Genomic DNA, 25,808 nt, shown 5'->3' on the forward strand with positions numbered 1-25,808 from the left:
ATAGATAGCCTACTGTAGGTCAGAGATCAGGCTGTTAAGTTAATAAGCTGTAAACTATTTCAGAAGCAGCAACGGGTCATGTGGTTATAGATACCTCAGATAACTATAGGTCACACCAGGGGGAGAACTGCCCCCTCTCATTGAAGCCATGACGTTCATGGCCGACCAGAGAACTGCAGGCTGTTGTTTTCAGAAAGCAGTATCCCCCTATGTACTGAATGTGAAAATGGCAATCTTCGTGGTCAATATTTGTGTGAATGAAATTAAAATCAGAAGACAGTCACAGTATCAATAATTGCTTCTATTACACCAGATGTACAGTATGTCCTTGAACGAATTATAAACAAATCTCACAAAGAACAAGTTAAAAGGATACATTTGTTGCTACCGGCAGCCTGCAGTCCCCGGTCGAACTTAAACTTGAAATACTCAATGAGAGTGGGCAGTCGTCCTCCCCACTTCCTGAAGCGGTCGCCATTCTCCCCACTTCCAAGAAACACCATCTTAGCAAGCTAAAACCGACTTCCTGAGCTTTAAATGGTGTGATGTCATTGATGGCTTTGTCCATTCTTATACAGTCAATGGGTCACACATAGTCACACAGTCACAGCAAAGGCTAGCTCAGGTCACTCAGCCTCACACACAGATCACACCAGCTAATGCAAGTGCATGTACTGTATGTGTGGGTGTGTGTACACATGTTTGTGTCTATGTTAAAATGTACAGTAGGATACGTCATTGCTTTAAAGGCCCAGGTATTTACCTGTGGTTTATATAAATTCCACACTATGAGGTTGAAAAAATACTGTGAAATAGTGAAAATCATGACAAAGCCCTTTTAGTGTAAGAGCTGTTCGAAAAGATCTCCTGAAATTTCAGCCTGTTTTGGTGGGATAGAGTTTTGACCTTCCATGGTAACAGCACCAAGCTGTATATTAGTTAATAGACCAATTAGAAAGAGAGTTCCAAACCGCTCTGCCAATAACAGATCGTTTCCAGTTTGTCCCTCCTTACTCAGTTCTAACATAATTCTTGCTTGAGAATTTTGCTTTGAAGCTATTTTTGTTTATTTTGAACCATTTTAAATGAAAACAAACTGTTACCCAGAAATGATTTGATATTGAGATTTTAAAAAAGCCTGCATTGGACCGTTAAATACTCACCTGTGGCTAAATATGATGGCATTATTTGAGCTCTCAGGCAACTTTCTCAATGTAAAACATTTGTCTATTATGTCATGAATCGGATTCAGCCCTGATGCTCCCATCCATCTTCATTAGAGCCTTGGTTAGGAAAAGGTGTGAGGCACAGAAAGTATACAGCCTCGCAGGTTAGTGTCCCACTAGCCATTTCAATAGAGTTCCCTTTCATTTGTCTTCCTGGATAGTCACCCGTTGAAGTGTTCTGGGGTAAGGAATGGGTTTTTTAATACACCATTGCTGTTTATGATAACGCAATAACGTGTTACCTATTTACTACTGGAATGCATCTTGAGTTTAATACGTGCTAAATAAGTGCTCCTTTCCCCCTACCTCAGACTTCTTGAGGTCCTGTTCTGCTGTCACATTGGTAGCCCACTGCACATCCTCCTCCATACTGGGATGTCCGTTCAGGTTGAAATGGAAACAAAACGACAGAAACACAACCTGTGGTGGAAACAACTTCACTATTCTCACAATCTAACAGTTCTAACAGCTGAATAGCAAACAGATTGTCTGTCTAAACGTCAGTATAACCTGCTCAGGGGACCGGTTGGTTACCAGCTGGGATGTGGCAGTCCAGATGCTCTTGTACTTCCTGATTGGAATGCCAGGCTCACCAGGGGCATTGTGAAACCCTAGTAGACTGGTCTACTACTGTAGACCTGGAGCGTGTGTGTGACCCCCCCACCCCCCTTACACACACACACGCACGCACGCACGCACGCACGCACGCACGCACGCACGCACGCACACACACACACACACACACACACACACACACACACACACACACACACACACACACACACACACACACACACACACACACACACACACACACACACACACACACACACACACACTCTAGAGTCATGAGCACAGGGTGCATTCGATCCACGAGCTCTTAGTTTTACCCTGCCCTGTGCCAGCCCTGTTAGCTGTCATTTTACAAGGCCTCCAGACTCCAGGCCTGTAAACTCACAGTTTTGGACGATTACGTTATTTATAAGTGCGTCAAGTGATACCTTGTAAATATCGGCAAGGCTCATACCCTGAAGCAACCAATCAGAGACCGGCGTCGAGGACCGTCCTTTAAGGATACAGTTTGACACAATTATCAGTCGGTTTATCAGTCTGTAACAAAAGCCTTTGTATGTTACAAATGTTGTTCACAGTCACCCCCCCCTCACGCACGCCCTTACGCACACACAGACACACACACACACACACACACACGCACACACGCACGCACACACATACACACATACACACAAACACACAACACACGCACACACGCACATGCACGCACACACACACACACACACACACACACACACACACACACACACACACACACACACACACACACACACACACACACACACACACACACACACACACACACACACACACACACACACACACACACACACAGCACACCGCCCTTTCACATGCACACCTTTGAAAAGCAGTTGATTGCAAAGGTCAGGCTAACATACTGAGCAGCCCACCACCAGAGCATGCTACTTATCTGAGCTGTAATAAATGTGTGATCCAGCAGGATGAGTCATGGTGATTGATATAAATCTCAGGTTAAGAGGACATTAGAGAGCAGTAAATAAATATAGTTATTACTTAGGCTGTGTGTGTGTGTGACATCACCAGGACACTTGGGCCGAGAGCAGTGCACAGAACAAGCCTCAATATGAGTGCTCAGACGGATCAATGTAAAAAGGCTTACACAAAAGTTATTATATTTGTACAGATGGTCCCGTATTTCTCTACATACTGTTCAAAAGTTTGGGGTCACTTACAAATGTCCTTGTTTTTGAAAGAAAAGCACAGCGCAAACTGGCTCTAACCAGAATAGAAAGAGGAGTGGGAGGCCCCGGTGCACAACTGAGCAAGAGGACAAGTACATTACACTGTCTAGTTTGAGAAACAGATGCCTCACAAGTCCTCAACTGGCAGCTTCATTAAATAGTACCTGCAAAACACCCGTCTCAACGTCAACAGTGAAGAGGCGACTCCGGGATACTGGACTTCTAGGCAGAGTTGCAAAGAAAAAGCCATATCTCAGACTGGCCAATAAAAATAAATGATTAAGATGGGCAAAAGAACACAGACACTGGACAGAGGAACTCTGCCTAGAAGGCCAGCATCCCGGAGTCGCCTCTTCACTGTTGACGTTGAGACTGGTGTTTTGTGGGTACTATTTAATGAAGCTAGATACTCAACTAGTCTAAAGAAGGCCAGTTTTATTGCTTCTTTATTTAGAACAACAGTTGTGCTAACATTATTGCAAAAGGTTTTTCTAATGATCAATTCATCTTTTAAAATTATAAGCTAACACAACGTGTTATTGGAACACAGGAGTGATGGTTGCTGATAATGGGCCGATGTAGATATTCCATAAAAAATCTGCTGTTTCTAGCTACAATAGTAATTTACAACATTAATAATGTCTACACTGTATTTCTGAGCAATTTTATGTTGTTTTAACAGGCAAAAAAATTTGCTTTTCTTTAAAAAACAAGGACATTTCTAAGTGACCCCAAACTTTTGAATGGTTGTGTACGTTAGCATACACACACACACACACAGAGGTGCACATCCTCAATTTTCCAACGACACGCACACACACACACACACACACACTGGCTGTTGTTCCTGTGAGCCTGACCGTCTTACTGTGTAACAGTAGGTAAATTATTAATTTTCAGTTAGAAAGGAGGAGGCAGAGTTCACTGGATTACAGCATTACACACTCTCTGACACAGATGTAGAATCTGCTCACCCTCACCTTAATCTTAACGTTTACCACAAGTAGTACAAACGCAAAACTGACCTATATCAGCGGTTAGGGACATCTTCAGTTTAGTGTGGCAGCCATTTTAGCTGATTATAGTAATTTGCCTTCTTGTTCGTCACCAGAGCACGGAGGAAAGAAGAACAACACCACAGACGACTGCTGTCTACAGACTTTCTCTAACATCTCTGAGCCCCTAGTCTTTAGGTAGGTATTTTTGCTTAGTTTTTCTTTTATGAAATATTTTGAATTGTTCTATTCAACCTTCATTTAGACAAGTTTGTCACTGAGATATGTCTTTGTTAAGTTTACTAGTGGCTGTGTGGAGTTAGCTAGCAACAGCACCCTTCAGTAAATATTGTCAATGTCTTGGTGTGGACAGTTTTAATGGATTTCAGGACAAGCACAGAAAAATAGGATCTCATCCCTAACCTTTCCCCTGGTGTGACACTAACCCTATAATAATTTGAAGGGTGTTTATTTTTGCACTGTCATGGAAATGCATGTATTGAATAGCCCAACTCTCACTGAGACACCCGCACGGAATGGGGACACAGACAGAATCATCATCGTCCAGCACCCCTGGAGCAGTTGGTGACAAGGGCACAGCAACAGCTTTTTTCACAATGTCAGCTCCAGGACTCGAACCAAAAACTTGCGGGTACTGGCCCAATGCTTGAACCTCAAGGTTACCTGCCTCCCCTGCTGAATAGCCACAATCTGGCTGAACCCTAACCCTAGCCACAACCACAATCGTGATCCTACCTTTCCCTGGTCTGACCCCAGGTCAGCATGGTGACTCTGAAACACCTTAGTGTGGAGGACCCAGATGACTACAGCTCCCCTCCGGTGCCTGATTCTGACTTCACTGAGATAACAGCTGTTACAGTTACTCACAGGAGACCTACACCTGACACCAGGGAGATGCTACTCAGCAGGTATGGCTCTGTGTGTGTGTGTGTGTGTGTGTGTGTGTGTGTGTGTGTGTGTGTGTGTGTGTGTGTGTGTGTGTGTGTGTGTGTGTGTGTGTGTGTGTGTGTGTGTGTGTGTGTGTGTGTGTGTGTGTGTGTGTGTGTGTGTGTGTGTGTGTGTGTGTGTGTGTGTGTGTGTGTGTGTGTGTGTGTGTGTGTGTGTGTGTGTGTGTGTGTGTGTGTGTGTGTGTGTGTGTGTCATTCACATATATCCTTTCTATTCCAGGACTAACAACCTAGCCTTGAGTCTAGTGCTGCTGGTGGGATGCTACTCTGCTATCCTGGTCCCTGCTCTTATACCTTCAGACCCTCTGTCAGGGGTTAACGACAACCAACACACTGACATGGTACTGAACACACAAAAAAAGCACATGAATACAGTTGAAGTCTGACGTTTACATACACCTTAGCCAAATTCATTTTAACTCAGTTTGTCACCATTCCTGACATTTAATCCTAGTAAAAATTCCCTGTTTTAGGTCAGTTAGGATCACCACTTTATTTTAAGAATGTGAAATGTCAGAATTATAGTAGAGAGAATGATTTATTTCAGCTTTTATTTCTATCATTGCATTCCCAGTGGGTCAGAAGTGTACATACACTCAATTAGTATTTGGTAGCATTGCCATTAAATTGCTTAATGTGGGACAAATGTTTGGGTAGCCTTCCACAAGCTTCCCACAATAAGTGAGAGAACTGCTGTAACTGAGTCAGGTTTGTAGGCCTCCTTGCTCGCACACGCTTTTTCAGTTCTGCCTATTTTCTATAGGATTGAGGTCAGGACTTTGTCACTCCAATACCTTGACTTTGTTGTCCTTAAATCCTTAAAATAAATTGGCCAAAACTTTGGAAGTATGCTTGGGGTCATTGTCTATTTGGAAGACACATTTGCGACCAAGCTTTAACTTCCTGACTGATGTCTTGAGATGTTGCTTCAATATATCCACATTATTTTCCGTCCTCATGATGCCATCTATTTTGTGAAGTGCACCAGTCCCCCCTACAGCAAAGCACCCACACAACATGATGCTGCCACCCCCGTGCTTCACGGCTGGGATGGTGTTCTTCGGCTTGCAAGCCTCCCCCTTTTTCATAACGATGGCTATTATGGTCACACAGTTCTATTTTTGTTTCATCAGACCAGAGGACATTTCTCCCAAAAGTACGATCTTCGTCCCCATGTGCAGTTGCAAACCGTAGTCTGACATTTTTATGACGGCTTTGGAGAAGTGGCTTCTTCCTTGCTGAGCGGCCATTCAGGTTATGTCGATATAAGACACGTTTTACTATGGATATAGATACTTTTGTACCTGTTCCCTCCAGCATCTTCACAAGGTCCTTTGCTGCTGTTCTGGGATTGATTTTCACTTTTTGCACCAAAGTACGTTCATCTGTAAGAGACAAAACGCGTCTCCTTCCTGAGCTGTATGACGGCTGTGTGGTCCCATGGTGTTTATACTTGCGTACTATTGGTTGTACAGATGAACGTGGTACCTTCAGACATTTGGAAATTGCTCCCAAGGATGAACCAGACTTGTGGAGATCTACAATTTCTTTTGATTTTCCCATGATGTCAAAGAGGCAGTGAGTTTGAAGGTCGGCCTTGAAATACATCTACAGGTACACCTCCAATTGACTCAAATGATGTCAATTAGCCTATCAGAAGCGTCTAATTTCATGACATAATTTTCTGGAATTTTCCAAGCTTTTTAAAGGCACAGTCAACTTAGTGTATGTAAACTTCTGACCCACTGGAATTGTGATACAGTGAATTATAAGTGAAATAATCTCTAAACAATTGTTGGAAAAATGACTTGTGTCATGCACAAAGTAGATGTCCTAACCTACTTGCCAAAACTATAGTTTGTTAACAAGAAATTTGTGGAGTGGTTGAAAAACTAGTTTTAATGACTCCAACCTAAGTGTATGGAAACTTCCGACTTCAACTATATATTTTTGGTGCGTGTTGTGTGTATTAAACTGCTTTCTTGTGATGAACTGATTTCTCTTACTCTAGTCTGTGCTGTAGGATTTATTGAACTCCCCCTCTCACTCCCTCTCCTCTCTCTTCCAGGTCTTACTAAATTCCCCGTCCCTCTCCCCTCTCCTCTCTCCTCCAGGTCATACTAAACTCCCATCCCTCTCTCCTCTACTCTCTCCTCCAGGTCATACTAAACTCCCCGACCCTCTCCCCTCACCTCTCTACTCCAGGTCATACTAAACTCCCCGACCCTCTCCCCTCTCCTCTCTCCTCCAGGTCATACTAAACTCCCCGACCCTCTCCCCTCTCCTCTCTCCTCCAGGTCATACTAAACTCCCCGACCCTCTCCCCTCTGCTCTCTCCCCTCTCCTCTCTCCTCCAGGTCATACTAAACTCCCCGACCCTCTCCCCTCTCCTCTCTCCCCTCTCCTCTCTACTCCAGGTCATACTAAACTCCCCGACCCTCTCCCCTCTCCTCTCTCCCCTCTCCCCTCTCCCCTCTCCCCTCTCCCCTCTCCTCCAGGTCATACTAAACTCCCCGACCCTCTCCCCTCTCCCCTCTCCCCTCTCCTCCAGGTCATACTAAACTCCCCGACCCTCTCCCCTCTCACCTCTCCTCTCTCCCCTCTCCTCTCTCCTCCAGGTCATACTAAACTCCCCGACCCTCTCCCCTCTCCCCTCTCCTCCAGGTCATACTAAACTCCCCGACCCTCTCCCCTCTCCTCTCTCCTCCAGGTCATACTAAACTCCCCGACCCTCTCCCCTCTCCTCTCTCCTCCAGGTCATACTAAACTCCCCGACCCTCTCCCCTCTCCTCTCTCCTCCAGGTCATACTAAACTCCCCGACAATCTCTCCCCTCTGCTCTCTCCTCCAGGTCATACTAAACTCCCCGTCCCTCTCCCCTCTCCTCTCTCCTCCAGGTCATACTAAACTCCCCGTCCCTCTCCCCTCTCCCCTCTCCCCTCTACTCCAGGTCATAATAAACTCCCCGACCCTCTCCCCTCTCCCCTCTCCTCCAGGTCATACTAAACTCCCCGACCCTCTTCCCTCTCCCCTCTCCTCCAGGTCATACTAAACTCCCCGACTCTCTACCCTCTCCTCTCTCCTCCAAGTCATACTAAACTCCCCGTCCCTCTCCCCTCTCCTCTCTCCTCCAGGTCATACTAAACTCCCCGTCCCTCTCCCCTCTCCCCTCTCCCCTCTCCTCCAGGTCATACTAAACTCCCCGACCCTCTCCCCTCTCCCCTCTCCCCTCTCCCCTCTCCTCCAGGTCATACTAAACTCCCCGACCCTCTCCCCTCTCCTCTCTCATCCAGGTCATACTAAACTCCCCGACCCTCTCCCCTCTCCTCTCTCCTCCAGGTCATACTAAACTCCCCGACCCTCTCCCCTCTCCTCTCTCCTCCAGGTCATACTAAACTCCCCGTCCCTCTCCCCTCTCCTCTCTCCTCCAGGTCATACTAAACTCCTCGTCCCTCTCCCCTCTCCCCTCTCCTCCAGGTCATACTAAACTCCCCGTCCCTCTCCCCTCTCCCCTCTCCCCTCTCCTCCAGGTCATACTAAACTCCCCGACCCTCTCCCCTCTCACCTCTCCTCTCTCTCCCTCTCCTCTCTCCTCCAGGTCATACTAAACTCCCGACCCTCTCCCCTCTCCCCTAACCTACAGGTCATACTAAACTCCCCGACCCTCTCCCTCTCCCCCTCTCTCCTCCAGGTCATACTAAACTCCCCCGTCCCTCTCCCCTCTCCCCTCTCCTCCAGGTCATACTAAACTCCCCGTCCCTCTCCCCTCCCCTCTCCTCCAGGTCATAATAAACTCCCTCCACCCTCTCCCCTCTCCAGGTCCTAAATCCCCTCTCCCCTCTCCTCTCTCCTCCAGGTCATACTAAACTCCCCGACCCTCTCCCCTCTCCCCTCTCCTCCAGGTCATACTAAACTCCCCGACCCTCTCCCCTCTCCTCTCTCCTCCAGGTCATACTAAACTCCCCGACCCTCTCCCCTCTCCCCTCTCCTCCAGGTCATACTAAACTTCCCGACCCTCTCCCCTCTCCTCTCTCCTCCAGGTCATACTAAACTCCCCGACCCTCTCACCTCTCCCTCTCTCCTCCAGGTCATACTAAACTCCCCGACCCCTCTCCCCTCTCCCCTCTCCTCCAGGTCATACTAAACTCCCCGACCCTTTCCCCTCTCCTCTCTCCTCCAGGTCATACTAAACTCCCCGACCCTCTCCCCTCTCTCCTCTCTCCTCCAGGTCATACTAAACCCTCTCCCTCCCTCTCCTCCAGGTCCTAAACTCCCCTCTCCCCTCCTCCTCCAGGTCATACTAAACTCCCCGACCCTCTCCCCTCTCCTCTCTCCTCCAGGTCATACTAAACTCCCCGACCCTCTCCCCCTCCCTCTCTCCTCCAGGTCATACTAAACTCCCCGTCCCTCTCCCCTCTCCCCTCTCTCTCCTCCAGGTCATACTAAACTCCCCTTCCCTCTCCCCTCTCCCCTCTCCCCTCTCCTCCAGGTCATACTAAACTCCACGACCCTCTCCCCTCTCCCCTCTCCTCCAGGTCATACTAAACTCCCCGACCCTCCCTCCCTCTCCCCTCCCTCCTCATACTAAACTCCCCCCCTCTCCCCTCTCCTCCCCTCTCCTCCAGGTCATACTAAACTCCCCGTCCCTCTCCCCTCTCCCCTCTCCCCTCTCCTCCAGGTCATACTAAACTCCCCGTCCCTCTCCCAACTCCTCTCTCCTCCAGGTCATACTAAACTCCCCGTCCCTCTCCCCTCTCCCCTCTCCCCTCTCCGCTCTCCTCCAGGTCATACTAAACTCCCCGTCCCTCTCCCCTCTCCCCTCTCCCCTCTCCTCCAGGTCATACTAAACTCCCCGTCCCTCTCCCTCTCCCCTCTCCCCTCCTCCTCTCCTCCAGGTCATACTAAACTCCCCGTCCCTCTCCCCCCTCCCTCTCCCCTCTCTCCTCCAGGTCATACTAAACTCCCCGACCCTCTCCCCTCTCCTCTCTCCTCCAGGTCATACTAAACTCCCCGACCCTCTCCCCTCTCTCTCTCTCCTCCAGGTCATACTAAACTCCCCGACCCTCTCCCCTCTCCCCTCCTCTCTCCTCCAGGTCATACTAAACTCCCCGACCCTCTCCCCTCTCCTCTCTCCTCCAGGTCTTACTAAACTCCCCCCCGTCCCTCTCCCCTCTCCTCTCTCCTCCAGGTCATACTAAACTCCCCGACCCTCTCCCCTCTCCTCTCTCCTCCAGGTCATACTAAGCTCCCCGTCCCTCTCCCCTCTCCCCTCTCCTCCAGGTCATACTAAACTCCCCATCAGGTCCTAAACTCCCCGACCCTCTCCTCTCCTCTCCTCCAGGTCATACTAAACTCCCGTCCCTCTCCCTCTCCTCTCTCCTCCAGGTCATACTAAACTCCCCCCTCTCCCTCTCCCCTCTCCAGGTCATACTAAACTCCCCTCTCCCTCTCCCCTCTCCTCCAGGTCTCTCTCCCCTCCAGGTCCTCTCCCTCTCCTCCAGGTCTCTCCCCTCCCTCTCCTCCTCCTCATACTAAACTCCTCCAGGTCATACTAAACTCCCCTCCCCTCTCCAGGTCCCCTCTCCCTCTCCTCCAGGTCATACTAAAACCCTCTCCCCTCTCCCTCTCCTCCAGGTCATACTAAACTCCCCGACCCTCTCCCCCTCTCCCCTCTCCCTCTCCTCCAGGTCATACTAAACTCCCGACCCTCTCCCCTCTTCCCTCTCCTCCAGGTCATACTAAACTCCCATCCCTCTCCCCCTCTCCCCTCTCCTCCAGGTCATACTAAACTCCCCACCCTCTCCCTCTCCTCTCTCCTCCAGGTCATACTAAACTCCCATCCCTCTCCCATCTCCTCTCTCCTCCAGGTCATACTAAACTCCCCATCCCTCTCCCCTCTTCCCTCTCCTCCAGGTCATACTAAACTCCCATCCCTCTCCTCTCTCCCCTCTCCTCCAGGTCATACTAAACTCCCATCCCCTCCCCTCTCCCCTCTCCTCTCTCCTCCAGGTCATACTAAACTCCCATCCCTCTCCCCTCTCCCCTCTCCCCTCTCCTCCAGGTCATACTAAACTCCCCTCCCTCTCCCCTCTCCCCCTCCCCTCTCCTCCAGGTCATACTAAACTCCCCGTCCCTCTCCCCTCTCCCCTCTCCTCCAGGTCATACTAAACTCCCCATCCCTCTCCTCTCTCCCCTCTCCCCTCTCCTCTCTCCTCCAGGTCATACTAAACTCCCCGTCCCTCTCCCCTCTCCCCTCTCCTCCAGGTATTACTAAACCGCTCTGCCTCCCTGCTTGTGCAGCCCTGCCATCCGGGCTGGTGTGTGTCTCGTCTCCTCTCCCTGGACTCCTCCTCAGACCTCCAGAACATCCCTGTGTTCCTCCAGTCGGGGATTGCAGCAGACAGGTCTATTCCCTGGGATTTGGCTCCCCCCCTGGGCCTCCAGGGCTGTGAAGAGAGGGTGGCTAGGGCCCTGGCCTCTCTAACTCATCCAGGCCTTCCCCCATCCCTGGAGGGGAGAGGTAGGGGTGGGGGCTGTAGGAGGTGTGTGGTGGTGGGCAGTGGAGGGGTGCTACATGGCAGCCACCTGGGATCCCATATTGACCAGTATGATGTCATCATCAGGTGAATGACCAATCAAACATACAATCACTGTAATTGTAAAAGAAGCACAATCTTTTTAAATCAGATAATATTTTCCATGACCCCCTTCTGTACCTCCTAAGTGACAATCTGTTTCTGATATTATAACCAATCCCGTTTTTAGTTTTCCAGACTGCTAAAATAAATACATCTAAGGAACCAAACTAACCTCTACCACTCCTGGTCACTAAGGGGATATACTGGATTAGATTAGTATTTTCTGAAGCTGTGGTTTCCTTCTTCTCCTCTCTCGCCTCCCTCCCCTCCTCTTTCTCCTTCCCCTTCACACTCTTCTTTGTCCTCTGAGGATGAACAATGCCCCAGTGTCAGGGTTTGAGAGGGACGCAGGCTCCAGGACCACTGTCCGTTTGATGTACCCAGAGGGAGCTCCCCTTTCCCCCAGCGAGTACAGACACACCTCCCTGGTTACCCTGGTGGTCTACAAGTGCCTGGACCTGGACTGGCTCACCTCTGTCATCACCAAACAGCCTCTGGTGGGAAAGTGTTTACTACCTGTTTGTTTCCATGTTTCCCTGTCTGTTTCCCTGTCAGAGACACAGTGGCTTGAGGAATTTTAGTGCAGATTTGCAGACAGGAAAGGACTTCTAAAGTAGCCTCTATACGTTCTGCTGTCCATGGACAGGCTTGCGTAGCTTCCTTTCCATTACAGTTGCTACTTACCTGTCCAAGATTTCTATCAGTTACCTAACTTTTGGATTACCCTAACATCATTTGCATTTTCAGTTATATTTGGTATGCTGTCATAGTGGTCTCTGACTTGTTGTCAGACTCACTCAGGTGGAATAAACAGGGTGGCAGGGTAGCCTAGTGGTTAGAGCGTTGGACTAGTAACTGAAAGGTTGCAAGTTCGAATCCCTGAGCTGACAAGGTACAAATCTGTCGTTCTGCCACTGAACAGGCAGTTAACCTTCCGTTCCCAGGCCGTCATTGAAAATAAGAATGTTCTTAACTGACTTGCCTAGTAAAAACAAAATGTTTTTTTTTTTTTAAACTTAAAGGTCAATTGCACTTCCTGATTTGGCCTTGTTTTTCATCAATGTTCATTAAGAAATGCTAGCGGCCATGAGCGAAGGCAAACGAGAGTTGTGTTGGGGGTGTGGTTTGATGTGGGTGTTTCATGGGTCTGTCTTTGCCATTCAATCAAAACATACAAGGACAGTAGCTAGCCAGTTTGAGTTTAAACATTATTGAAAGAAAGCTGGCGAAATGCATCAAACATGTCAGGTTTGCTTGATTATGAGCTAGCTAGCTAACGTTAGCTAGCAGGGATCAAATCTTCTTCTCCCGTTATATGTTTTCTTTATTTTCCGCCAACTAGGTTACCACCAGGGCCATGCAAAGCGAACTCGCCCAGTCTTTTCCCAGACAACACGGTGCCTCCACGTGTTAATAGGCAAACGGGGGCATGAATTTTTGACATAATTGTAAACTAACCTTCATTTTCTCGTTGTGACACATTCAGACTCTAAACTCCGTTTTAGACGAGACTGACTTTATGACCAAAATGAACCTATTTGCACTTTGCACTCAATTTTCATAAACATCATTTCTGAATTTAAAAGTAATCCAAGAAGTAATAACCTAGTTTTTCAAAAGTATCTGTCATCAGATTACAATATTTGTAATGCCCTGACCATAGTAAGCTGTTTATTCTCTGTGTTGGTTGGGGCGTGATAGTGACTTGGGCGTGTCATCTAGGTGAATTTTGTATTTCTATGGTGGCCTGATATGGTTCCCAATCAGAGGCAGCTGTTTATCGTTGTCTCTGATTGGGGATCATATTTAGGTAGCCATTTCCTCATTTGGTATTTGTGGGATCTTACAGTTAGTTGCCTGTGTGCACAGCAGTAGCTTCAAGTTCCGTTTGGTAGTGTGTTGTTTTTGTTTGGTCTTCATTTATTAAAGGAATATGTACGCCTACCACGCTGCAACTTGGTCCAATCATTATAACGATCGTGACAATAATTTTGCATATAACGTAACTAATTACAGTTAGTTATTTTCTAATCAGATTACATGCAACTGATTACTCCCCAAACCTGTCTATGTTTGTGTTCTAGAGCTGTTTCTGAACTGGTTCTGCTTCCTGTGGTTGTGTTGTCTAGAGCTGGTGGTCCAAGCTGTGGTTCTGGAGAGACATAGTGGAGAACATTCCTCTGAAGCCGGAGAACATCCAGATACTCAACCCAGAGATCATGCACAAGACAGGCATAGCACTGCAGAGATACACACAGCAACAGAGGAAGGTTACTACTACTGATACACACAGCAACAGAGGAAGGTTACTACTACTGATACACACAGCAACAGAGGAAAGTTACTACTACTGATACACACAGCAACAGAGGAAGGTTAGTACTGATACACACAGCAAAAGAGGAATGTTAGTACTGATATACACAGCAACAGAGGAAGGTTAGTACTGATACACACAGCAACAGAGGAAGGTTAGTACCGATACACACAGCAACAGAGGAAGGTTAGTACTGATACACACAGCAACAGAGGAAGGTTACTACTACTGATACACACAGCAACAGAGGAAGGTTAGTACCGATACACACAGCAACAGAGGAAGGTTAGTACTGATACACACAGCAACAGAGGAAGGTTAGTACTACTGATACACACAGCAACAGAGGAAGGTTAGTACCGATACACACAGTAACAGAGGAAGGTTAGTACTACTGATACACACAGCAACAGAGGAAGGTTAGTACTGATACACACAGCAACAGAGGAAGGTTACTACTACTGATACACACAGTAACAGAGGAAGGTTAGTACTACTGATATAAACAGCAACAGAGGAAGGTTAGTACTACTGATACACACAGCAACAGAGGAAGGTTAGTACTGATACACACAGTAACAGAGGAAGGTTACTACTATTGATACACACAGCAACAGAGGAAGGTTAGTACCGATACACACAGCAACAGAGGAAGGTTAGTACTGATACACACAGCAACAGAGGAAGGTTACTACTACTGATACACACAGTAACAGAGGAAGGTTACTACTACTGATACACACAGCAACAGAGGAAGGTTACTACTACTGATACACACAGCAACAGAGGAAGGTTAGTACTGATACACACAGCAACAGAGGAAGGTTAGTACTGATACACACAGCAACAGAGGAAGGTTACTACTACTGATACACACAGCAACAGAGGAAGGTTAGTACTGATACACACAGCAACAGAGGAAGGTTAGTACTGATACACACAGCAACATAGGAAGGTTACTACTACTGATACACACAGCAACAGAGGAAGGTTAGTACTGATATAAACAGCAACAGAGGAAGGTTACTACTACTGATACACACAGCAACAGAGGAAGGTTACTACTGATATAAACAGTAACAGAGGAAGGTTACTACTACTGATACACACAGCAACAGAGGAAGGTTACTACTGATACACACAGCAACAGAGGAAGGTTACTACTACTGATACACACAGTAACAGAGGAAGGTTACTACTACTGATACACACAGCAACAGAGGAAGGTTAGTACCGATACACACAGCAACAGAGGAAGGTTACTACTGATACACACAGCAACAGAGGAAGGTTACTACTACTGATACACACAGCAACAGAGGAAGGTTAGTACTGATATAAACAGCAACAGAGGAAGGTTAGTACTGATATAAACAGCAACAGAGGAAGGTTAGTACTGATACACACAGCAACAGAGGAAGGTTACTACTACTGATACACACAGCAACAGAGGAAGGTTACTACTACTGATACACACAGCAACAGAGGAAGGTTAGTACTGATATAAACAGCAACAGAGGAAGGTTAGTACTGATACACACAGCAACAGAGGAAGGTTAGTACTGATACACACAGCAACAGAGGAAGGTTACTACTACTGATACACACAGCAACAGAGGAAGGTTACTACTACTGATACACACAGCAACAGAGGAAGGTTACTACTACTGATACACACAGCAACAGAGGAAGGTTACTACTACTGATACACACAGCACCTGTTGAATGTTACTACTACTGATACACACAGCAACAGAGGAAGGTTAGTACTGATACACACAGCAACAGAGGAAGGTTAGTACTGATACACACAGCAACAGAGGAAGGTTAGTACCGATACACACAGCAACAGAGGAAGGTTACTACTACTGATACACACAGCAACAGAGGAAGGTTAGTACTGATACACACAGCAACAGAGGAAGGTTACTACTACTGATACACACAGCAACAGAGGAAGGTTACTACTACTGATACACACAGCAACAGAGGAAGGTTACTACTACTGATACACACAGCAACAGAGGAAGGTTAGTACTGATATAAACAGCAACAGAGGAAGGTTACTACTACTGATACACACAGCAACAGAGGAAGGTTAGTACTGATACACACAGCAACAGAGGAAGGTTACTACCACTGATACACACAGCAACAGAGGAAGGTTACTACTGATACACACAGTGTAACAGTATATCGTTACCCATCGCTCCACAAAAGCTGCGGCCCTTGCAGAGCAAGGTGAGCTACTAATTCAAGGTCTCAGAGCAAGTGACGTCACCAATTGAAACGCTATTTAGCGCACACCGCAAACTAAGCTAGCCATTTCACATCCGTTGCAACAGCAACAGAATCATTTTAAAGGACATTCAGGTAACTGCCAAAATAAAATATATATATCCCATTTAGCAGACGCTTTTGTCCAAAGCGACTTACAAGTCGGCTGGGGCCACTACTTTTACATATGGGTGGTCCCAGCGGGAATCGAACCCACGACGCTTGGCGTTGCAAGCGCCATGCTCTACCGACTGAGCCACACAGGACCCCGATGTAATGGAAACACCTGAGTAAATGAGGGATACAAAGTATATTGAAAGCAGGTGCTTCCACACAGGTGTGGTTCCTGAGTTAAATAAGCAATTAGCATCCCATTATGCTTAGGGTCATGTATAAAAACACGGTGCAGGCCATTGTTTTTTTCCATTATTTTGGCTACCATGACTATGCCCCTATAAGATGACAACGAATGCCTAGTAAAATAAAGGTAAAATAAAAAAAATAAAAAATGATGAGCACGAAAACGATGTAAACCATATGCCATGGCCATCTTAGTCATCAGATCTCAACCCAACTGAACACTTATGGGAGATTCTGCAGCGGCACCATAGACAGTGTTTTCCACCACCATCAACAAATGATGGAATTTCTGTGTCTTATCCCTCCAAAGGAGTTCCAGACACTTGTAGAATGTATGCCCAGGTGCATTGAAGCTGTTATGGCTTGTGGTGGCACAATGCCCTACTAAGACACTATGTTGGTGTTTCCTTTATTTTGGCAATTTCATGTACAGTATAAATGCATACCCAATGGATGAATGTTTCAATAATTGAATGGCTCTCTCCACATGGTTTGCTTTAACATTTGGGTGGAAGTGTTTCTTGTTAGATTGATGTAGTCTGAACACGAGTTAGCCTTACACTTAATTACCACCCTCTCTTCTCTCCAGTTAGTTCCTACGTTAGGTGCCAGTGCGGTGGTGATGGCCCTACAGCTGTGTGATGAGGTGAGCCTGGCAGGGTTTGGTTATGACCTGCAGCATCCCGGTGCCAGACTACACTACTATGAGAGTCTATGTATGGACGCCATCAAGGCCCAGGTACACTACAGTATATAAGAGCAGTGGAGAGAGAATGACAAACACTGATTGTTTGCTGTTTCCATCGAAATATTTGTAAGCTTGTGCTACTCGTAAGGTCCAGGTCAGAGAAGCACTTTTGAATTATAAATATTTTTCAAATGAAAGTCTCTTAATTATCTTCCTGTATTGATTGTCTTTGTCCAGGTAGTACATGATGTGAGCGCTGAGAAGCTCTTCCTCAGAGAGCTTGTGGCTGCAGGTGTCTTGACCGACCTCACAGGGGCGCTGTGACAAAGGGACAGTACCAGGGATGGACCCTGTTCTACCAGTTGTGGTTGGAGGTTAACTGCCTTGCTCAAGGACAGAACCGCAGATTTGTCCACCTTGCCGGCTCGGGGATTCGAACCAGCGACCTTTCTGAACAACCCCTGGTTCCTTTTCCGAGTATGATGATTCAACCAATCAAGGCTTAGTTGAAAAATGTTCTATTATTATATACTATATTATGCACTATAAAAATGTATGCACCCATTACTGTAAGTCGCTTTGGATAAAGGTGTCTGCTAAATGTCATATGTAATTATTATATATTACATGCCCAAAGCAGCCGTTTCTATATCGATATCAAATCATTTCTGGCTAACAGTTAAGTACCTTACTGTAATAGATTTAAATAAAAATGTGCCCAAAAATGTGCCCCTACCTCAACACGTTGTAGTACCTTCCACAACCTGCCCCTACCTCAACACATTATAGTACATTATAGTACATTACACAACCTGTCCCTACCTCAACACATTATAGTACATTACACAACCTGCCCCTACCTCAACACATTATAGTACATTATAGTACATTACACAACCTGCCCCTACCTCAACACATTATAGTACATTGTAGTATCTTCCACAACCTCCCCCTACCTCAACACATTATAGTACATTGTAGTGTCTTCCACAACCTGCCCCTACCTCAACACATTATAGTACATTGTAGTGTCTTCCACAACCTGCCCCTACCTCAACACATTATAGTACATTGTAGTGTCTTCCACAACCTGCCCCTATCTCAACACATTATAGTACATTGTAGTATCTTCCTCAACCTTCCCCTACTGACACATACATGCTGACATTTTCCCACTCCTCTACACAATTTACATTTAACCTGCCTACATATTACAAGGTTATGTACTCTACAGTGCCAATGATATTTCTGCGTTACAAAGTGGGATTGAAATGTATTTAATTTAGTGAGTTCTTTTGTCACTGATCTACAGAAAAGTGAAAAGAAATTCCCCAAACAATGACAGATAACAATGACAGATAACAATGACAGGTAACAATGACAGATAACAATGACAGGTAAATCAGGGACAATCAAGGCGGAACAACATGGTTGTGGACGGAATTGCAGAATCTCCACATGAGACCAAGATGGAATCTGAGGACAAAGTGAGGGAAATTATCTCTGAGAAATTGAAGATGGACCACAGGAAGAGACAGAAATGCTTATGGGGGAGGTGTTGCTGTATATATTCAGAGCCATTTCCCTGTAATGCTTAGAGAAGATCTTATGTCAAGGGTTATTGAAGTGTTGTGGTTGCAGGTTCACTTGGCACATCTAAATTATTTTCTTTTGGGGTGCTGCTATAGGCCACCAAGTGCTAACAGTCAGTATTTAAATTATATGTGTGAAATGCTTGATAGTGTGATGCGATGTAAACAGAGGTATACTGTCTTGGGGACCTGAATATTGACTGGTTTTCATTAAGCTGTCAGCTCAAGAGGAAGCTTCTTACTGTAACCAGTGCCCATTTTGATTTACTTATTTCACCTTTATTTAACCAGGTAGGCCAGTTGAGAACAAGTTCTCATTTGCAACTGAGACCTGGCCAAGATAAAGCAAAGCAGTGTGACACAGACAACACAGAGTTACACATGGAGTAAACAATAAACAAGCCAATAACACAATAAACAAGTCAATGACACAGTAGAATAAAGAAAGTCTATATACAGTGTGTGCAAAAGGCATGAGGAGGTAGGCAATAATAGGCCGTAGGAGCGAATAGTTACAATTTAGCAGATTAACACTGGAGTGATAAATGAGCAGATGATGATGTGCAAATAGAGATACTGGTGTGCAAAAGAGCAGAAAAGTAAATCAAATAAAAACAGTATGGGGATGAGATTGGGTGGGCTATTTACAGATGGACTATGTACAGCTGCAGTGATCGGTTAACTGCTCAGAGACATTTACATTTAAGTCATTTAGCAGACGCTCTTATCCAGAGCGACTTACAAATTGGATAGTTGATGTTTAGAGTTGGTGAGGGAAATAAAAGTGTCCAACTTCAGCGATTTTTGCAATTCGTTCCAGTCATTGGCAGCAGAGAACTGGAAGGAAAGGCGGCCAAAGAGGTGTTGGCTTTGGGGATGATCAGTGAGATATACCTGCTGGAACGTGTGCTACGGCTGGGTGTTGTTATCGTGACCAGTGAACTGAGATAAAGCGGAGCTTTACCAAGCATGGACTTGTAGATGACCTGGAGCCAGTGGGTCTGGTGACGAATATGTAGTGAGGGCCAGCTGACTAGAGCATATAGGTCGCAGTGAGTGAGTGATGGTACAGAGCAGCATAGGCAAGATACAGTAGATGGTATCGAGTACAGTATATACATGTGAGATGAGTATGTAAACAAAGTGGCATAGTTAAAGTGGCTAGTGATACATGTATTACATAAGGATGCAGTCGATGATATAGAGTACAGTATATAGGTATGCATATGAGATGAATAATGTAGGGTAAGTAACATTATATAAGGTGGCATTGTTTAAAGTGGCTAGTGATATATTTACAACATTTCCCATCAATTCCCATTATTAAAGTGGCTGGAGTTGAGTCAGTGTCAGTGTGTAGGCAGCAGCCACTCAATGTTAGTGGTGGCTGTTTAACAGTCTGATGGCCTTGAGATAGAAGCTGTTTTTCAGTCTCTCGGTCCCAGCTTTGATGCACCTGTACTGACCTCGCCTTCTGGATGATAGCGGGGTGAACAGGCAGTGGCTCGGGTGGTAGATGTCCTTGATGATCTTTATGGCCTTCCTGTAACATCGGGTGGTGTAGGTGTCCTGGAGGGCAGGTAGTTTGCCCCCGATGATGCGTTGTGCAGACCTCACTACCCTCTGGAGAGCCTTACGGTTGAGGGCGGAGCAGTTGCCGTACCAGGCGGTGATACAGCCCGCCAGGATGCTCTCGATTGTGCCTCTGTAGAAGTTTGTGAGTGCTTTTGGTGACAAGCCGAATTTCTTCAGCCTCCTGAGGTTGAAGAGGCGCTGCTGCGCCTTCTTCACAATGCTGTCTGTGTGAGTGGACCAATTCAGTTTGTCTGTGATGTGTATGCCGAGGAACTTAAAACGTACTACTCTCTCCACTACTGTTCCATCGATGTGGATAGGGGGGTGTTCCCTCTGCTGTTTCCTGAAGTCCACAATCATCTCCTTAGTTTTGTTGACGTTGAGTGTGAGTGAAGGAGGCTTTGTTGCGAAATAGAATATGATTTTTGATTGGAGATGTTTAAAATGAGTCTGGAAGGAGAGTTTACAGTCTAGCCAGATCTCTAGGTATTTATAGTTGTCTATATATTCTAGGTTAGAACCGTCCAGGGTGGTGATGGGTGGTGATGGTAGTCGGGCGGACGCATGCGGGCAGCGAACAGTTGAAAAGCATGCATTTGGTTTTACTAGCGTTTAAGAGCATTTGGATGCCACGGAAGGAGTGTTGTATGGCATTGAAGCTCGTTTGGAGGTTAGTTAGCACAGTGTCCAAGGAAGGGCCAAAAGTATACAGAATGGTGTTGTCTGCGTAGAGGTGGATCTGGGAATCGCCCGCTCTGTCTGCAAAGTAGTTGGTGAACCAGGCGAGGCAGTCATTAGAAACACCAAGGCTTTTAAGTCTGCCGATAAGAATACGGTGATTGACAGAGTCGAAAGCCTTGGCCAGGTTGATGAAGATTGTTGCACAGTACTGTCTTTTTTTATCGATGGTGGTTATGATATCGTTTAGTACCTTGAGCGTGGCTGAGGTGCACCCGTGACCGGCTCGGAAGCTGGATTGCACAGCGGAGAAGGTATGGTGGGATTCGAAATGGTCAGTGATCTGTTTATTAACTTGGGTTTCGAAGACTTTAGATAGGCAGGGTAGGATGGATTTAGGTCTGTGACAGTTTGGGTCTAGGGTGTCACCCCCTTTGAAGAGGGGGGATGACCGCGGCACCTTTCCAATCTTTAGGGATCTCGGACAATATGAAAGAGAGGTTGAACAGACTGGTAATAGGGGTTTCAACAATGGCGGCGGATAGCTTTAGAAAGAGAGGGTCCAGATTGTCTAGCCCAGCTGATTTGTACGGGTCCAGGTTTTGCAGCTCTTTCAGAACATCTGCTGTCTGGATTTGGGTGAAGGAGAAGCTGGGGACGCTTGGGCGAGTAGCTGTGGGGGGGGGGCTGTTGCCTGGGGTTGTAGTAGCCAGGTTAAATCTAGAATCGGCTTCCTATTTCACAACAAAGCATCCTTCACTCATGCTACCAAACATACCCTCGTAAAACTGACCATCCTACCGATCCTTGACTTCGGCGATGTCATTTACATAATAGCCTCCAACACTCTACTCAGCAAATTGGATGTAGTCTATCACAGTGCCATCCGTTTTGTCACCAAAGCCCCATATACTACCCACCACTGCGACCTGTATGCTCTGGTTGGCTGGCCCTCAATACATATTCGTCGCCAAACCCACTGGCTCCAGGTCATCTATAAGTCTTTGCTAGGTAAAGCCCTGCCTTATCTCAGCTCACTGGTCACGATAACAACACCCACCCGTAGTACGCGATCCATCAGGTATATTTCACTGGTCAACCCCAAAGCCAACACTTCCTTTGGCCGCCTCTCCATCCAGTTCTCTGCTGCCAAAGACTGGAACAAATTGCAAAAATCACTGAAGCTGGAGTCTTATATCTCCCTCTCTAACTTTAAGCATCAGCTGTCAGAGCATCTTACCGATCACTGTACCTGTACACAGCCAATCTGTAAATAGCACACCCAGCTACCTCATCCCCATATTATTACTTATCCTCTTGCTCTTTCGTACCTCAGTATCTCTACTTGCACATCATCATCTGCACATCTCACTCCAGTGTTAACGCTAAATTGTAATTATTTCGCCTCCATGGTCTCTTTATTGCCTTACCTCCCTACTCTTCTACATTTGCACACACTGTACATAGATTTTTCTATTGTGTTATTGACTGTACATTTGTTTATGTGTAACTCATTGTTGTTGTTTTTGTCGCACTGCTTTGCTTTATCTTGGCAAGGTCACAGATGTAAATGGGAACTTGTTCTCAACTGTCCGACATGGTTAAATAAAGGTGAAATAAAATAAATACAACTAAATTAGACCTACTTCTTTTTTCTATTGGGTGACAGTGCAAAGAAAAAAAATCATGGGCTGGTGCCACCAACTGAAAAATGTTTGTCTGGAGCCCCGTATAGCTTAAGGCTATCTAATCCTTTCAGGTATACACTAGAACATAGGGAGCAGGGACTAGGGGCCTCATATCTACTGTAGAACATAGGGAGCAGGGGCCAGGGGCCTCATATCTACTGTAGAACATAGGGAGCAGGGGCGAGGGGCCTCATATCTACTGTAGAACATAGGGAGCAGGGGTTAGGGGCCTCATATCTACTGTAGAACATAGGGAGCAGGGGCCAGGGGCCTCATATCTACTGTAGAACATTGGGAGCAGGGACTAGGGGCCTCATATCTACTGTAGAACATAGGGAGCAGGGGCCAGGGGCCTCATATCTACTGTAGAACATTGGGAGCAGGGGCCAGGGGTTGAGAGGTCAGGGGGAGTTAAAGTACCTAAAATGAAATAAATAAAAATGTGTTGACGTAGTTTGCCAGACTCTGAAGGGTAATCCTTTCTTTAGGGTAGTAATTGTCGAGTTAAAGTCATGTGCTGAAGACTAGACTGACAAGATTCTGACAGTTTTACAATGATCTGCTATTCCTGGAATACATTATGCTAGTGTGTGTGTGCGTGCGTGCGTGCGCGTGTGTGTGTTAGTGTGTGTGTGTGTGCGTGCGTGTGTGTGTGTGTGTGTGTGTTAGTGTGTGTGTGTGAAGAGATTCCATGTGTTATTAATTTACTTCCTTGTGCAATTATTAGGCCCACGGTACTAAATCACATGAGATGCAGCCTAGCCAACACATGGAGCAGAATCATTAGTTTCATTGTCAAGAGACAATGAAAGGATGTTCAGAGTTATACAAATGTAACCTTGATTATGCAACTATCCTTGAGCAAAGTCAAAAGAAATGCAAATTAAGGCTGTGTGGAATATCAGAATGTTCCTTGTTTCTTAGAACAAATCTGTGGGGACATTCTATAATAATCAGAGTTTGGAATCTGGCACACCATTCATATCTCTGGGTCTACCAACCAGAGAGAAGGAAAGCATTTAGTGATTCTAGCTGCATTTTAACATGAATATTTATGCTTTATCCGCCTTGCTTTGGTCACACTGTCCACGCCAGCCAGGGGTTCCAACGTTGTTAGTGCACAGCCTAATCTGTACCATCAATTTCCAGCGGCTGGACATTCATGGAAGTATTATTTAAGCTGACAACTGTTTAGACAGAGTAAACACAGCAAAGTCCTGCATGTTGGCTTGCAGAAGAAAGACAGCCTCACATGTTTCCAAATGGATCACAGAGTATAAACAGAGTTAGCCAGGGTTTGGTTACAGCTACCACTGCTAAAGAGCCTCTGTCACGCAAAAGTATTCAGTACTCCGGTGCAGTGTACTAAACCATGTCACCATTAGAACGGGTCAAAGGGCGCAGAGGTTATGATCACAACGTACTGGTTTAGAAGAAGTTGAGATTTCCAAACAGAGTTTCCCACAACGGCCCGATAAGAGCAGGTTAGAGGGATCATCTCTGGATAGTGGAAACACAATGAGCTATAGGTTGAGTGTTCACTTCAGCATAATACAGGTAATCTGACTCTGTGAAATACTCTGTTTCCTTATTTATCCAATGAATTCAGCCATGAGACATACAAGTTGTAGTACTTTGAAAAGTCCTGTTCTCGTCAGAAATAGTTTGTGTCAGTTCATCTGTGTATGTACGTCTTGGGAGTTGTAATCAAATGAACCGTAGCATCCCTCTGATGTTGGTTTCCTGACAAATGCCAGTCCAGTTTACACTTTGAACATGTGTCCTGAGATCGGTGTACCTTGACTATTTTTCTCTTGTTTGTGTGTGTTTGCATGTCTCTCTCTCTCTCTCTCTCTCTCTCTCTGTCTTTCTCTCTCTCTCTTTCACCTTTATTTAACCAGGTAGGCTAGTTGAGAACAAGTTCTCATTTTCAACTGTGACCTGGCCAAGATAAAGCGTAGCAATTCGACACATACAACAACACAGAGTTACAAATGGAATAAACAAAACATACAGTCAATAATACAGAGGAACAAAAAAAAAAAAGTCTATATACAGTGAGTGCAAATGAGGTAAGTTAAGGAAATAAATAGGCCATGGTGGCGAAGTAATTACAATATAGCAATTAAACACTGGAATGGTAGATCGGTAGAAGATGAATGTGCATGTAGAGATACTGCAAAGGAGCAAAATAAATGAATACTAGTATGGGGATGAGGTAGGTAGATGGGGCTGTTTACAGATAGGCTATGTACAGGTGCAGTGATCTGTAAACTGCTCTGACAGCTGGTGCTTAAAGCTAGTGAGGGAGATGTGAGTCTCCAGCTTCAGAGATTTTTGGAATTCGTTCCAGTCATGGGCAGCAGAGAACTGGAAGCAAAGACGACCAAAGGAGGAATTGACTTTGGGGGTGACCAGTGAGATATACTGTACCTGCTGGAGTGCGTGCTACGAGTGGGTGCTGCTATGGTGACCAGTGAGCTGAGATAAGTCGGGGCTTTATCTACAAGCAGAGACTTGTAGATAACCTGTAGCCAGTGGGTTTGGCGACGAGTATGAAGCGAGGACCAACCAACGAGATCGTACAGGTCGCAATGGTGGGTAGTATATGGGGCTTTGGTGACAAAACGTATGGCACTGTGATGGACTGCATCCAGTTTGTTGAGTCGAGTGTTGGAGGCTATTTTATAGATGACATCACCGAAGTCGAGGATCGGTAGGATGGTCAGTTTTACGAGGGTATGTTTGGCAGCATGAGTGAAGGATCCTTTTTGCGAAATAGGAAGCTGATTCTAGATTTAACTTTGGATTGGAGATGTTTGATATGGGTCTGGAAGGAGAGTTTACAGTCTAACCAGACACCCAGGTATTTGTAGTTATCCACGTATTCTAAGTCAGAGCCGTCCAGCGTAGTGATGCTGGACAGGCGAGCAGGTGCGGGCAGTGATCGATAGAAAAGCATGCATTTAGTTTTACTTGCGTTTAAGAGCAGTTGGAGGCCACAGAAG

General features: G+C 46.1%; 1 protein-coding gene across 1 annotated transcript; it reads left to right on the top strand.

The window, feature by feature from the left end:
* The first annotated feature begins 3,944 nt into the window (after nt 1-3,944).
* Nucleotides 3,945-18,008, top strand: st3gal7 (ST3 beta-galactoside alpha-2,3-sialyltransferase 7). The gene is made up of 8 exons (XM_064950181.1): nt 3,945-4,218; nt 4,798-4,949; nt 5,209-5,329; nt 11,252-11,610; nt 11,936-12,122; nt 13,755-13,895; nt 17,169-17,318; nt 17,505-18,008. The coding sequence occupies exons 2-8, from the start codon at nt 4,804-4,806 to the stop codon at nt 17,589-17,591; spliced, it is 1,191 nt and encodes a 396-aa protein (XP_064806253.1). The 5' UTR covers nt 3,945-4,218; nt 4,798-4,803; the 3' UTR covers nt 17,592-18,008.
* Nucleotides 18,009-25,808: the final 7,800 nt, after the last annotated feature.

The sequence above is a fragment of the Oncorhynchus masou genome, chromosome 31 (assembly GCF_036934945.1).
Source record: "Oncorhynchus masou masou isolate Uvic2021 chromosome 31, UVic_Omas_1.1, whole genome shotgun sequence".
Classification (NCBI taxonomy): domain Eukaryota; kingdom Metazoa; phylum Chordata; class Actinopteri; order Salmoniformes; family Salmonidae; genus Oncorhynchus; species Oncorhynchus masou.